The 14,402-nt window shown below is 53.1% G+C and overlaps 1 protein-coding gene across 4 annotated transcripts; it reads left to right on the forward strand.

Annotated features, from left to right (window-relative positions):
• The first annotated feature begins 520 nt into the window (after nt 1-520).
• LOC149299343 (GATOR2 complex protein WDR59-like) lies at nt 521-9,708 on the forward strand. Of its 4 annotated transcripts, XM_089486389.1 has the most exons (27): nt 521-574; nt 938-987; nt 1,364-1,499; nt 1,684-1,769; nt 1,960-2,040; nt 2,229-2,266; nt 2,352-2,440; nt 2,543-2,659; nt 2,875-2,952; nt 3,121-3,277; nt 3,350-3,429; nt 3,551-3,671; nt 4,106-4,230; nt 4,307-4,471; nt 4,583-4,678; nt 4,878-5,034; nt 5,162-5,231; nt 5,818-5,971; nt 6,592-6,648; nt 7,780-7,913; nt 8,004-8,085; nt 8,207-8,319; nt 8,445-8,583; nt 8,668-8,740; nt 8,834-8,957; nt 9,075-9,217; nt 9,473-9,708. In XM_089486389.1, the coding sequence occupies exons 1-27, from the start codon at nt 521-523 to the stop codon at nt 9,706-9,708; spliced, it is 2,955 nt and encodes a 984-aa protein (XP_089342515.1). The 4 variants fall into 4 exon arrangements, with proteins under 4 accessions (XP_089342515.1, XP_089342516.1, XP_089342514.1 ...); XM_089486390.1 differs by lacking the exon at nt 6,592-6,648; XM_089486388.1 differs by lacking the exon at nt 6,592-6,648 and having other exon boundaries at nt 8,207-8,318; nt 8,378-8,583; nt 8,668-8,746; nt 8,843-8,957.
• Nucleotides 9,709-14,402: the final 4,694 nt, after the last annotated feature.

The following is a 14,402-nucleotide window of genomic DNA, read 5'->3' on the forward strand; positions in this document are numbered from 1 at the left end:
TTCCGCGCACACCAACACTGGGTACACGCACTGGCACCGGATTTACTAATCCCCGAGACGCAGCTAGCAGCTCTCGACATTTTGCAGGTTATGCCCAAAAAGGAACTCTGCAGCAATTTATGAAAAGTGGACTTGTCACCATAGCAACCAGTGATGGTTCCAACAGATTGCACAATTCGATCGGTTGCTATGGTGATAAGACTCTTTGCAGCGGAATCACTTCTACAGTCTAGTTTCGGGAGTCATTTGTATTAATATTGTACACCCCACCGGTGGGTAACTGCTTTACTGTAATTCCGGAAAACCAGAAGCGACTTTCGGGGGTGATTTACCGCCGTCCTCGCCCCCTGTCCCCCGGCATGGCTCAGACCCCACTACGGAAGCTGCCCTTTGCATTACATAGGAAAACTACAACTCCCGGCGTGCCCTGCGCGACGGCGTTCTGGCGTTGCTTGGTGACGGGGCGTGATGACGTCAGACGTTGTTTGTTGTTGTCGAAGTTCCTGATGGGAAGAGAAAGATGGCGGCTCACTGGAGCAGTGAGAATGTGGTGGTGGAATTCCGCGATTCGCAGGCTAGTAACCCGGGGTAGAGCCCAAGGGGGTAACTTGATTCTGGGTGGGGTATCAGAGGTTCGCGGCAGTGTTGCTGCCAGATGTGAGAGGGTTGTCGGTGTATGGCCGGGCTCTCCCCACCTAATCATTCGCTTTGCGTCAGTCTGTCAGACCCCTGGAATATAATATACGCTTTGAAAAAAGCGCTGCGTAGACTGCTGGGGCCGTATAAGTAAAAGAGAATAATAATAATAAATAATAATTATTCCTGAGCTGTCACCGTCTGTCTGTCAGTCCCGGCCCAGCGAGGGTTGCTTTGCCGTCCCGGGGCAGTTGTGTTGTTTTCGCCTGACGTTTGATTACTGTGCGTTTTCTCCTTACAGGCGACGGCCATGTCTGTGGACTGTCAGGGGCAGCTGGCGGTGCTGTCAGGGTGAGTTGCAATAGCAGTAAAGGGTTAATTATTTGGGGGCTCGTGTTCTGCGACTCTCTGATATATTCCTGCCTGTCAGATAAAAAGACCTGCCCTAATAGTTGACTTGCCCTGGGCCGCCTCCCGTAGGTGGCTTTGGCTGGGGCTGCCTCCCGTAGATGGCTTTGGCCGGGGCCGCCTCCCGTAGATGGCTTTGGCCGGGGCCGCCTCCCGTAGATGGCTTTGGCCGGGGCCGCCTCCCGTAGATGGCTTTGGCCGGGGCTGCCTCCCGTAGATGGCTTTGGCCGGGGCCGCCTCCCGTAGATGGCTTTGGCCCTTCCTTGTATCGCACAAGCTGTACAGCATGGTGACTGCGCCACTGCCTCTCTCTCCCCAGCCGCCGCTTCCTATACGTTGTGAATCTCGAGACCCCTATGGACGGGCATCGCAAGATATCTCGCCAAAGCAAGTGGGACATCGGGACGGTGCAGTGGAACCCGCATGAAAGCCACGCGCACTTCTTCGCTGCTTCAGTAAGTAAAGGATCACCCAGACCTCGGAGGCTACGGACTCGTATAACCTGTTCAGAAGACAGACGTTTGTAAAGCTGCTCCGCTAGGGGCCACGCCGGGCCGGCTTTGGGAGCCGCTGCTAACTGCACCCCAGTGAGTAAGGAGAGTGAATAGAAAGCTTAGCTCCGGCTGTATGTCGTTCCAGAGCAACCAGCGCGTGGATCTGTACCAGTGGAAGGACGGCGCCGGGGACGTGAGCTCCTCTCTGCAGGGACACACGCGCGTCATCAGGTTCAGCGGCCCTTTCTCTTGGGGGGTTTGTGCTGGGAAGGCGTCTGTGAGGCGGGGCCTTTAGCCGCAGTCAGTGTACTCGCTCCTCGGAGCGTTACCTGCGGGAGTACAGGGAATAAGGGGAAGCGTGTAACGGCCCGTCCCGGGAGACTCGCTCTTATGCACCGTTCTATGTTTTCTTTTGCTGCAGCGATCTGGACTGGTCGGTGTTTGAGCCAGACGTGCTGGTAACCAGTTCCATTGACACCTACATATACATTTGGGACATCAAGTAAGCACATGGTGGATGGATGGATTCATTGGGACAGCGTTGGTGACCCAGGGCCGCTTAATGGGCGAGCGAGTCAGACTTTGCTGTAACTCTAGGCAGCTACATTTGTAGAATCTTTACATATTGTCGCGTGATTGACATGCTGTAACTCGCCTCTTCGTGCGTTATGTACATACCTCTCCTTGCAGGGACACCAGGAAGCCCGCAGTGTCCTTGTCTGCAGTGGGTAAGTATTACAGCTGGCATCTGCCTTCCTACGCAATCTGAATAAGGGACCTCTGTGACGCATGCTACTTCTTCCTTATCCCCAGCGGGGGCGTCACAGGTAAAGTGGAACAAGAAGAACCCTAACTGCCTGGCGACGAGCCACGACGGAGACGTGAGGATCTGGGACCGAAGGGTGAGTGCAGGTTAAACACGGCGGCCGGTAGAAGTGAAGCGCGGTGCGTACGGTTTAGGCGCGTGGCTCAGATCACCGTTAAGCATTCCTCCTCTCTTACAGAAACCCAGCACTGCCATAGAGTACATTGCCGCTCACTTATACAAGATCCACGGTCTAGACTGGCATCCAGACAATGAGAACATCCTGGCCACTTCCAGCCAGGACAATTCTGTCAAGGTAACCGGCGTGCCGGACGGCGGCGTCTGATCACTAACCGTGGATTGTGTGGTGAGAGACGCCGGTAAACGATCGGATGCAGACCTGATGCCTAAAACATAGAGGAAGTGTCTCATCCCTGACTCTCCGCCGCTGTCTGCCTGATTGCTGTGTTGTGTTTCTCATATTATCGCGCATGTTCTCAACACGTGGATTCCATATTCCTTGTATTGCAGTTCTGGGATTCCCGGCAGCCGCGGAAAAATCTTAGCGTGTTAACCTGCCAGGTGCCTGTGTGGAAAGCACGTTACACGGTAAGAGCCTCAGGAGTGACACTCGATACACGGCAGAACGTTTAGTTGTTCGGAATAAACTTTATGAAATGGTTCTTTCCGTTTAGGGGATCCCTGGGCTAGCGAATCTTGCGGCGGGCTCTTATATCTCAGCCCAGCTTCTGTATGTGATGTATTTCTCATCTTCAGCCTTTTAGCAACGGCCTGGTGACCGTGATGGTGCCGCAGCTGCGTAGAGAGAACAGCCTCCTGCTTTGGAACGTGTACGACCTGCACTCTCCGGTTCATATATTCGTGGGACATGACGACGTGGTGCTCGAGTTCCAGTGGAGGAAGCAGAAGGAAGGTCCGTGCGTCGTGTGGAGCGGCTGGCTGAGGGTTGTCGCTGTGCTCAGTGCTTTTCTTTTCGTGCTTCCAGGGTTGAAGGATTACCAGCTGGTGACCTGGTCCCGAGACCAGACTCTGCGCATGTGGAGGGTGGATGCACAGCTGCAGCGGGTAAGAGCTTGGTAAATGTTGCCATGTTCTCAAGGGGCAGTGTGTGGGGTATTTATCTCTGTGGGATGAGGGCTGATGGTGGCGTGTGTGTAAGGGCCACCACTCTCCTCTTCCCTGCCAGCTTTGTGCTAATGACATTGTGGACCCAGTTGATGAGCTGATGGACGGGTTATCCTCGGTGCCTGAGCAAGAAAAGCCACTGCAGCCTCCGGAGCAAATCTCAGGCCCCTCAGAAGAAGATGGTGAGTTTTACTGCTACAGGATCTCGGTTGGCTGCTACTGACTCCACTACTACTGAGCTCCATATCGGCCTCAGTGTTACCCCAGGATCCAGTCGCGGCTCGTGCATGGGCTTTCTGTGATCTCATGTTCTGTATGTTACAAAGAGACACCTCTACAGCTAGTTTGAAATGCGAGGACAAGGGGCAGTAGTAACAATGGAGGGCCGGAGGGAGACTCCCAGCAGGAGTGGTAAATGTCATTGAAACATGTATGGGATGAACTTATGGCTGTCCTGAATACAAGACGATACCAAGGCCAAGTGTGAGCTCTAGCAGCAGTGGGAGACGTACGCGGGAGTGAGGGCTCTTTGGGTTCGGTTTGGGTAGTAATGGCATCGCGTGATGCGGTTAGAGCCAAAACTCGCTGAGCCGTTGCCTTTTCTCTTTATTTCTAGTCTTCGGCGAGGAGAAAGTCTCCCGTCCCGTGATGAGGCCAAACTCTGAGCAGCCGGGGCTCCCTCAAACTCTGCAGCAAGAGTTCTCCTTGATCAACGTGCAGATCAGGAACGTGATTGTTGAGGTGAGCGGTGCTGGGACGCGTTCCCCTGGCCATGCACGGCTTCTTCTGGCTGTTGAACGAGCTTTTCTCTTGGTAGATGGACGTTATGAATGGCAGCTGCACTGTGTCTGTGCACTGCGGGAATCACAGGGTGTGCATGCTGGTCATGTTTCCCGTTCAGTACCCCAACAACGCGGCTCCTTCCTTCCAGTTTGTCACCCCCACAACCATTTCTTCTGGTATGAAGGCCAAGCTATTAAAGGTAAGAGAATATTCTGGAAGGAGGGGGAGCGACGGTGCGGCTGCTGTCAGGTTCCTTCGTTGATTGCTTGGCAGGTTCGGCGGTGATCACTCTGCTTGCGCTCTCTTTCAGATCCTGAAGGACACGTCTCTGCAGAAGGTGAAGCGGAATCAGAGTTGCCTGGAGCCGTGTCTGCGGCAGCTCGTATCCTCTCTGGAGAGCTTTGTGGTAAGAAGACTGACTCGGCAGCAGAGGGAGTAGCGCTCTATTTAAACGTTTGCGGAGGTAGTATAGCTCTATACGGTGCTTTGCCTGGCATATTCTGCACTTTGAAGAGGTGCCCTCGCGTGGCTGCATTGATGCCAGCTCTCAGCCGGCCACGGTTGTCTCCCAATGCTTGGCTGTCTTTTTTTTCTTTCTTTCATAGAACCAGGAGTCCAGTCCCTCGAGCAACCCATACACCATGCAGAGCTCTGTCACTCCTCCGCTGCCCACCTTTGCCCGGGTCACAAATGCCTATGGCTCATACCAGGATGCAAATATCCCCTTTCCTCGAACTTCGGGTGCCCGTTTCTGTGGTGCTGGTGAGTGGCCTAAATCATTTCTGGTAACGCAAGTGCCAGCGAGGTGTGACTTGGCCTGTCTTCTGAGTGATGTCAGGCAGCTAGCCGTTTAGCCGTGCCGTGTCACTGTGCGCTGCTGTCTTTTCAGGGTACCTGGTGTATTTCACACGTCCCATGACCATGCACCGAGCTGTATCCCCCACTGAACCCACTCCACGGTAAGCAGACTACAAAGCAATCCTCCCTAAAGTGGCAAATCCTTTGCTTAGCTCTGGATCACCTGGAGGTCCATGAAGGCTGCATACGTTTATTATTTAATTCAGAAATTCCCCATCAGATGGGATGTTTCTTATCTAATGGAAACATTGCTTGTCCTTTAGGCTGCAGTTTTATTGTGTGCTTACATTATTCTGTCTGTATAGAATTGTCAGCAAAGGGAACTTTCAGTAAACTCAAGTGCGGCTCCAGTAAGACTTTTCATGTAGCTGCAATACCCACACTGTCCACTGGGTGTCACAGCTCCAGGGCAGGTACTCGCTGTACCCTCAGGGCATTTTGGAGATCCCAGCAGATTGATGGAATATAAAATATATGGAATATATAATAATTACTCTTAAGGGACCATTGAAAGTCCCCCTGGATAGACCTAAACTCCTCGAGGTGCTTTGACCCCCTGTTGTACCTTCAGCATTCCTTCATTCCGGGGCAGTTACACTGAGAAATATAGTTTCTGGAGGCAAATAAAGTGCTTAGCGCCGTGCTTGATACCTGTAGGTAACATGTCCTGTTCATTCTGTCTATCAGATCCCTCTCTGCCCTGTCAGCGTATCACAGCGGTGTCATCGCACCCATGAAAATGCGCACCGAGACCCCCGGGAACCTCCGTCTCTACAGTGGGAGTCCCACTCGCAGTGAGAAGGAACAAGTCTCCATCAGTTCTTTCTACTACAAGGAGAGGGTAGGTAGCTGCTGCCTGAGCCTTCACTCACTTATCTTATCAGTGTGTCCTCGCTCACTTCTGGACAAAGTACCTTAAATTGACTATAAACCGATTTATTACCTTACGAACCTGCTGACAGAGCTGACTGCGCGGTTATCTGCCCTTCCAAAACACTTTGTGGCAGAGCATAGTTACAGAGGACCCCTAGAGCACTCGCGCTCATGCGCAGCAGCCCGTCTTACTCGGTTTTCTGGAAGGACTCTGTGAGCACACGCTCATGCGCAGCAGCCTGTCTCACTTGATTGTTGGGAAGGACTCTGTGAGCACACGCTCATGCGCAGCAGCCCGTCTCACTTGATTGTTGGGAAGGACTCTGTGAGCACACGCTCATGCGCAGCAGCCCGTCTCACTCTTTTTTGCTGGTCCATGACTGATGTCTGGCAGGTGTCATGGTGGTCGCTGTCGCTGGTTTGGGGGCGTATGTGTGAGATTAAGTTATATTGCAGGCTGTAAGCTTCACTGGCCGGTCAGACCATTTCCAGTTCTTGATGATTATTTTTCCCTTTTCTTTGTTTTTTTCTCTTATCCTCTCCGTTTCCTCCTCATCCTCCTTTCTCTCCTCCTCTTCTGACATGCAGACGCCCCCCCTGTCTGCTCGCCGGCGCTGGTCCATCCAAGTGATTAACGACTTCCCGGTAACTGTGCCGTCTGCTAAGTAACTTCACCTCCTTTCTGCTCAGCAAGAAGACCCCAAGAATAAAGCCCTCGCTCTCCCACCGCTCTGATCGCTAGTTGTGTCCAGGCTAGAAGGTTGCCCCGGCTCCTGGCGGCCTTTTCAGTCTGACCGCTCGTAAAGTAACCTCCCAAAGAGATTGCACGAGATGCTCCGTAAGCGACCGTAACGGTGTTAATGCGGCCGTCCCAGGAAGAGGTCCCGTTACTACCCCCGGGGGGAGAGGGGGTACCATGAACTCCTGGCCAGAGTGCGGTTTGGAGACGTCAGGCTTTTTATTCTTGGGCTCTTGGTATTTTTGGCTTTTTCTTGTTGCCCACAGCCAGTCGGTGTCGGGAGTGTTTGCATCTCTTGTCACTTGTGGTGTTGACCCTCCATGTACTTTGTCATGCTCCTGCTTCCCGTGCTGGGTGCTCGCCGTATGGTACATGCCACCCACACATCTCTCCTCTTTCTCCTCTAAGGTCCCCCCCCGTTATTCTTTTTGATGCCTCTCCTCACTCTGGTGCTTATATTTCTGGTCGTCTGGCTTCTTTCTTTGTCTATGAATGATGTCTTCCAACTGGCACAATCACTCCGGGTGGTGCGATGCCAGTTCTCTGCCAGGCAGCGATTACTTATAAGATGGGCACGGGTCATAATCGGGTGGCAGGTGTTACTAATCTCAGTGTGCCAAATGTGATGTCGTATTATTGAGTGTTAAGTAAGTCCATCGGACGGGGGCTCGCCAACATCTCACCCTTATCCGTGGAGCAGGTAAATGAATAGAAAGCCAGGCACATCCAGACACACGGACCCAGCTTGGCGAAGCGGTGAAGGAATGGCAGCTGTCGTGGGCTCCGCTGAATGCTGTGCGTCCTCAAGGATTCATTTCTTTCTCTTCTTCTTGCTCCATGCCCACGTAACACAAAATAGAAGAGGGTCACCGCAGCCGAAACCGAGCGCAAGCTCACACTGGGACGTTAAGAGTTACTCCCGTAAACGAGCCGCAGGACACGCAGTTAACGTCCAGCGCTTTCGAGCCGCGCAGGGGGATTTCTCTTTCGTCGGACTCGCCCGAGTCACGGCTCGTGTGTCTGTTTTGTGCCCCCAGAAATCTCGCAGGTGGAAGTCGAAGCGTGAGAGCAGCGACTCGAGCACCCGGCCTATCAAAGCCGCGGGGAAAGTGATTATCCAGGACATCTCCTGCCTGCTGACTGTGCACAAGGCGCTGGGGGAGATGTACATGTAAGTCGTGTAACAGAACACATCCGTGTGCCGCAGTCTATCGTCCCGTCTCGCCCCACCTGCTGGATCTCCTCTTCTTTTGTCTCCCAGCCTGAACCGCGGGGACCTCCAGGAGATGTGTCAGAAGAATGCAGCGTCCGCCATGAGCGTGGGCCGCAAAGACCTGGTACAGGTAACAGTCCTCTCGGCATGTCGGTTGGTGGCACTTACTGTCACCGTCACCATGGAAACCACCCCGTCGGTTACAGAGAAAAAGCATTCATTTCTGATTAACGTTAATATTGTGTATTCAGGTTTGGGCCCTGGCGGCTGCTGCTAATGACATTTGTCTGAACCCCAAATCAGACCCGGATATGGAGACCCCGTGGGCACGTCACCCGTTTGGCCGGCAGCTGCTGGAGTCTCTGTACGTTGCCTCCTTTGTATTTTTTTACATGCCCATGATTTCTTGGCTCTTGCATCTTTCTGGGGTTTTTGGGTCTCGTGTCTGTGGCGTATCTACCCTGCACCCTCGTGTCTCTCTCTCCTCAGCCTGGCGCATTACTGCCACTTGCATGACGTTCAGACGTTGGCCATGCTGTGCAGCGTGTTTGATGCCCTGTGGCATCCACAAGGAGGTGGCGTGGCATCGTGCCCCCAGTTACCTGCTCGCTCGGCACACAGCCGCTATGTAAGACATGTCTGATTCCCCTTGCTCGGTTTAATGGCGCGCAGGGGCGAGGAGTTTACTCCTTATCCTGTTCTTTTCTCTCAGCCGAGCTTTACGTCCTCCGGTTCTGGTTCCAGTATGTCTGATCCGGGTTACAGTAACAGTGGCTGGAGTATTGGTAAGTGTGGCCTGTATTTGCTCTCTTATTAATAAGCATCGATCTTGAACCAGGCGAAGCATCCCATGGCCTGAATCCGGTGTGTTTTTACAGGTGGTCAAGACGGGGAACATGGGGCTCCGTGGGGAGATGCCTCTCCTGATGAGTATCGATACGGTAACATAAGCTACGTGGATCCCCGGGAACGAGAGCGAGACCAGCATGAAAAGAACAAGCGGTGATTATTAGCAGCAATGGAAAGCGACACAGGAGACCCGAGGGCGGAAAGGGGGGTACGCTGAATCGTGTGTTTGTGATATTGTCGGTTTGTTACCCGAGTTACTTTCTCCTGCAGCCTTCTGGACCCAGCAAACACGCAGCAGTTCGACGACTTTAAGAAATGCTACGGAGAGATCCTGTATCGTTGGGGGCTGCAGGAGAAACGAGCAGAAGTGCTTAAGTTTGTCTCCTGCCCACCTGAGCCTCATCGAGGTATAGGTGAGTGAATGAGGCCGCTTTGGCCTGGGATAACACATACCCGAGAGACAACAATGCCTTTTGTGTAGACACTTATCCCTATTTCAAGCCCATACACATGTTGTTAACCTGAGCAGTGGGGGGATGTCAGGACACATGGAGTGGGCACGATAGGGTCGGGGGACTTCTACAAGGGGTCAGTGTACTTCAGCATGAGGATAGTGGTGAGCTTTCTGTAATGTCTGACAACGCTTGTTCTCATTCTCTCCTGGCCAGAGTTTGGGGTATATTGCAGCCACTGCCGCAGCGAGGTGAGAGGGACGCAGTGCGCCATCTGTAAAGGCTTCACCTTCCAGTGTGCCATTTGTCACGTAGCTGTCCGCGGCTCCTCCAATTTCTGCCTGAGCTGTGGCCATGGTGGGCACACAAGCCACATGCTGGAGTGGTTCAGTACCCAAGAGGTTTGTCCCACTGGATGTGGCTGCCACTGCCTGCTGGAGAGCACCTTCTGAGGGGCAGGAGCGTCCATCTGCACTGGACAAGCCCAGTAATGGAGTAGTGTTGAAGAACGTCACGTGCCATCCAGGAGTGGGGACTGGCTGCAGAGCACCATGTTATTTGCAGCTATGTGATGAAGGACTAGTAAATGAGGATGGTGACCAGTGCAGAGCAAATCTTGTGTTTGTGTGCTCGGTGGGTATAGAATATGCCGGGAGACATTTCTTTTGGTCTGAGGGAACTCCACGAAAAGACTCCAACCCGTTTACTGCTTTAGACTTTTATTTTATACAAACCGGGGCAGTGAGGCCGGGCGGAAATCCGTGTCGCTTTTTGGCCACGTTTCCCCTTCAGAGACTGTCTGTTGCTCTACATTTTCTCTCGCAATGGAGCGATTCATCATCCAGCATCCCCGCACTCCTCACCTACCTGCTCTGTAACCTTACCGGGGGGCAATCGTCTCACCTAGGCCTTCACGCGGTGGAGGAGTTAATACTTTATTAACTTTAACATTTATTAACCGCTACCTCATCACACCCGCCTTCCCTTTCCCCTGGCGTGTTACGAGGGTTCATTCCTCTGCGTCTTGGTAAATGTAAGCGGTCTGGATAACGCGTCTGTGAGAGCGAGCGCCGAGCCTTGGGTAGCCGGGCAGGTGTTTGATCCCCAGGACCTGAACCCTAAGCCCGGTTCTAGTTTGTTCTGCGTCACAAAAAACGCATTCTTACCAAATCAATGAGATGGTCTATTTAAAGGAAATACAATATTTAATAAAGATGTTAACACATGAGCTGCTGTGTGCATGACAATACATAATCGTACTCATTAAGCACATAGACTAAGTTGCCCTACTCTACCCTAACCTTAAGTCCCCCGCTAATGCAGGCTTTCAGGATCTCCTTACCTGTACCGGGAGAGCTTGTCAGACTGTCAAGCTGTGGGGTGTCCTCCAGACCCAATCACTCCTTCTGACCTCCATGTCATCGGCCGCGTCCCTGATTGATCCCCCACATATTATATATAATATAATATTTATATATTATATATCATATATATATATATAATATAAATATACATTGCATGTGTGAATGTCCAGTAATATAAACAGGACGACAAAGACCGTAGTAACAGCCCACACAGACAGACACATATAGAGCTGATGCGTGATGTGCTGTGGGGTATATATATATATAATCTAAGCAGGGGAACCAGGTGAGTTGATCCCATAATGAGCGATAGGGCCACTGTAGGGAACGCGTGGGGGCAGCCATTTGTAAGCGGTACTACAAGCCCACAGTACCATCCGCTAAACAGGCAGTGCCCAGCACGCCTGGCCCTGGGCTCCTTCTCTGCGGACCCCTGGGGTGCCCCTTCCTCATATTTCCACAACACTCCAGGGATTCTTCATACATTAAGTAAAGAACATGAAACCACAACGCTGTTTTGGGCGACTTTATTCTTAAGCTGGTGTTTCTACCAAATACATGCAATAAATATACGTTTGTTGCTTCCCTGGGCACACAATCGAGGGGGCCATTAACATGGAAAGTGATGACAGCACCGGGCTGTGATGTCAAATTCAAGGCTTCTGATGTCATTGCTCAGGAAGCAAAGTTTCTGGGATACGTCACCGAGGCTCAGAGGGGCAGCGCGTTTCCCCACTGCGGGGTAGGGGCACAGGCCAAGCTGCCAGCGTGGAATCGAGTGCCATCTGTTGGGTCGCCATAACGTTTCCTTGTGTTATCCAGCAGCGGAGGCAGGAGATGCAGCCAAAGCTTGCAGCCAAAGACCTACAAGTGAAAGCAGACATAAGACCTCCTGTGGCCACTGTGACAGAAGCCTCCATCACTGGGGCCACTGGAGAGGCCTGACTGCCAGCCTCCTCCCTATTGACGATGGGCCCTGGGTTTGTAAAGACTTCTGTGTCACCCCCAGCAGTATCATCTCATCACTGGCTGAGGGGATTATCTCCGGCAGACAGCCAGGATCTGCAAGCTGGGAGTGACCGCCATTGTTTCAGTTTAATATCAGACCCCCCCACCCCATGGTGCGTTATTATGTTGTGTAAATCAGTCTCTCCCCCCCTCATTGTATTCTTAATCCCGTTACTGCCCCTTTTGTCTCTGGGGGGGCAGATTAAGGGGGTCGCTTTGTATCCCTATATCTTGTTTTATGTTAATGTGTGTTTGCTGGATATATATATATATATATATATATATATATATATATATATGTGTGTACACCCTACACTGAGTCTCGGCGAGTGACTGGGGAACCGGGAAAAGTGTGTTGTCCCAGGCTAAGGGCGCACAAGACAGCGGAGATAGTCGGTCGGACTAGCCAGATCCGTGACAACCACCGTAACGCGTGTCCATCTATCCGTTATAACTCCGGCGGTGAAGAAATCCCCGGAAACATTTTACAGACTCCTCTGCGGAGCTGAAATGAAACCAATCTCTGCGGAGCGGGCAGTCAGATGGCAGGGGAGCGATCAGTAACGACCCTAACGAGGGGCGAGTGAGGGACTTCTGCGGATTTATCACGGTCAAAGCGGGCATCAGACAAACACAGAAACTGGGGATGGACAGGAGTAGATGCCACTGGGCGGTGAGCTCTAACTAATGAACTAGGCACCCAGTAAATGCCCCTTCATAAAGTGTTTTGAAGGTTATTCTAGATAAATACCCTCAGATACAGATAATGCAACTTTGGACGGGAAGCAAAAAGAATAGTTTTTCTGCGAGGACAGTATATACTGGTGCATACTGGTGCATACTGGTGCATACTGGCATGCTTGGGGTTAGTGTAGAGCTGGCTCCTTAATACCCGACAGCACTTAGGACAAATGTTTGGAGCAAACGCCATGGGCAGGCAATATCACACCCCGACACGGCTGCTGCCCCCCAACACATGAATGGAGCTGCCGGCAAGTGAGTGGGCCACGGGAGGTGAGACCCACCTGTCGCCCTCTGCTGGCTGAAGCTCTCCATTGCAGCGGATCTCCCTGAGGCTGCGGATGAGTCTGGTGAGCTGCCTGAGCGTGAGCTCAGGAGCTGGGCTTCTCGCACGACGCCGGTGGCTGTGCCGTAAACACGGAGGGGCACCCAGCAGAGACAGCCAGCTCCTCCGGTTCTTGCCCGTAGCCGGCCACGCCGACTTGTTTCCATAGCACGAAGCGTACTGAAACACACACGGCTCCGCTCAGCATTACATGGAGATATGAACACGTTATAAACACGTTTGCCACGTCTGGTCTGCCCGTTTCTCCTTCCTTGGCCATTCCTTATATTCAGTGACCACAAGCTAAATCCACACGCATGTTAAAATCAGTAGTATACGTGTGTCTTCCCCTTAATAATAATAATACCGTCTCGTCACTAACACGCAGTGCGGCTACTCACGGGCAGGAAGGTGGCCATCGCAGAAGATCACGCTGATGGTATGTGTCTAGATGGAGTCACTGACAGGGCGGATAAACCAGGGGGGATTAACGTGAGCCTCCGGGATCTTACCCTCCCTCCACACCCTGCTGGTCATTAAATACCCCGTCCTCTGGCGAGTGTCAGGTGTCTGCGCGTTCTGAATATAAGACTCACGTTACCGTCAAGTGAATGGATCCTATGAATAAAAAAGCAGGGTGTGTTCCTCTTCGCACCTTCTGTGGGCTCCTGGCAGGCGCAGAGTATCCAGTTATACGCCGGTAAAGCCGCCTGTGGGCTCCTGGTAGGCGCAGAGTATCCGGTTATACGCGGTAATGCCGCCTGTGGGCTCCTGGCAGGCGCAGAGTATCCGGTTATATACGCCGGTAATGCCGCCTGTGGGCTCCTGGCAGGCGCAGAGTATCCGGTTATACGCCGGTAATGCCGCCTGTGGGCTCCTGGCAGGCGCAGAGTATCCGGTTATACGCCGGTAATGCCGCCTGTGGGCTCCTGGCAGGCGCAGAGTATCCGGTTATACGCGGTAATGCCGCCTGTGGGCTCCTGGCAGGCGCAGAGTATCCGGTTATACGCCGGTAATGCCGCCTGTGAGCTCCTGGCAGGCGCAGAGTATCCGGTTATATACGCCGGTAATGCCGCCTGTGGGCTCCTGGCAGGCGCAGAGTATCCGGTTATACGCCGGTAATGCCGCCTGTGAGCTCCTGGCAGGCGCAGAGTATCCGGTTATACGCCGGTAATGCCGCCTGTGGGCTCCTGGCAGGCGCAGAGTATCCGGTTATACGCCGGTAATGCCGCCTGTGGGCTCCTGGCAGGCGCAGAGTATCCGGTTATACGCCGGTAATGCCGCCTGTGGGCTCCTGGCAGGCGCAGAGTATCCGGTTATACGCGGTAATGCCGCCTGTGGGCTCCTGGCAGGCGCAGAGTATCCGGTTATACGCCGGTAATGCCGCCTGTGGGCTCCTGGCAGGCGCAGAGTATCCGGTTATACGCCGGTAATGCCGCCTGTGGGCTCCTGGCAGGCGCAGAGTATCCGGTTATACGCCGGTAATGCCGCCTGTGGGCTCCTGGCAGGCGCAGAGTATCCGGTTATACGCCGGTAATGCCGCCTGTGGGCTCCTGGCAGGCGCAGAGTATCCGGTTATACGCCGGTAATGCCGCCTGTGGGCTCCTGGCAGGCGCAGAGTATCCGGTTATACGCCGGTAATGCCGCCTGTGGGCTCCTGGCAGGCGCAGAGTATCCGGTTATACGCGGTAATGCCGCCTGTGGGCTC

Source organism: Sceloporus occidentalis, unplaced genomic scaffold (assembly GCF_023333645.1).
Source record: "Sceloporus occidentalis isolate IW3139 unplaced genomic scaffold, rSceOcc1.0.p SCAF_29, whole genome shotgun sequence".
Classification (NCBI taxonomy): Eukaryota; Metazoa; Chordata; class Lepidosauria; order Squamata; family Phrynosomatidae; genus Sceloporus; species Sceloporus occidentalis.

Coding starts and splice junctions, on each gene's coding strand:
- LOC149299343 (XM_089486387.1), top strand. CDS start 521: ATGGCGGCTCACTGGAGCAGTGAGAATGTGGTGGTGGAATTCCGCGAT. Junction 575..937: donor TGGAATTCCGCGATTCGCAG/GCTAGTAACCCG, acceptor TTCTCCTTACAG/GCGACGGCCATGTCTGTGGA. Junction 4,472..4,582: donor TGAAGGCCAAGCTATTAAAG/GTAAGAGAATAT, acceptor GCTCTCTTTCAG/ATCCTGAAGGACACGTCTCT.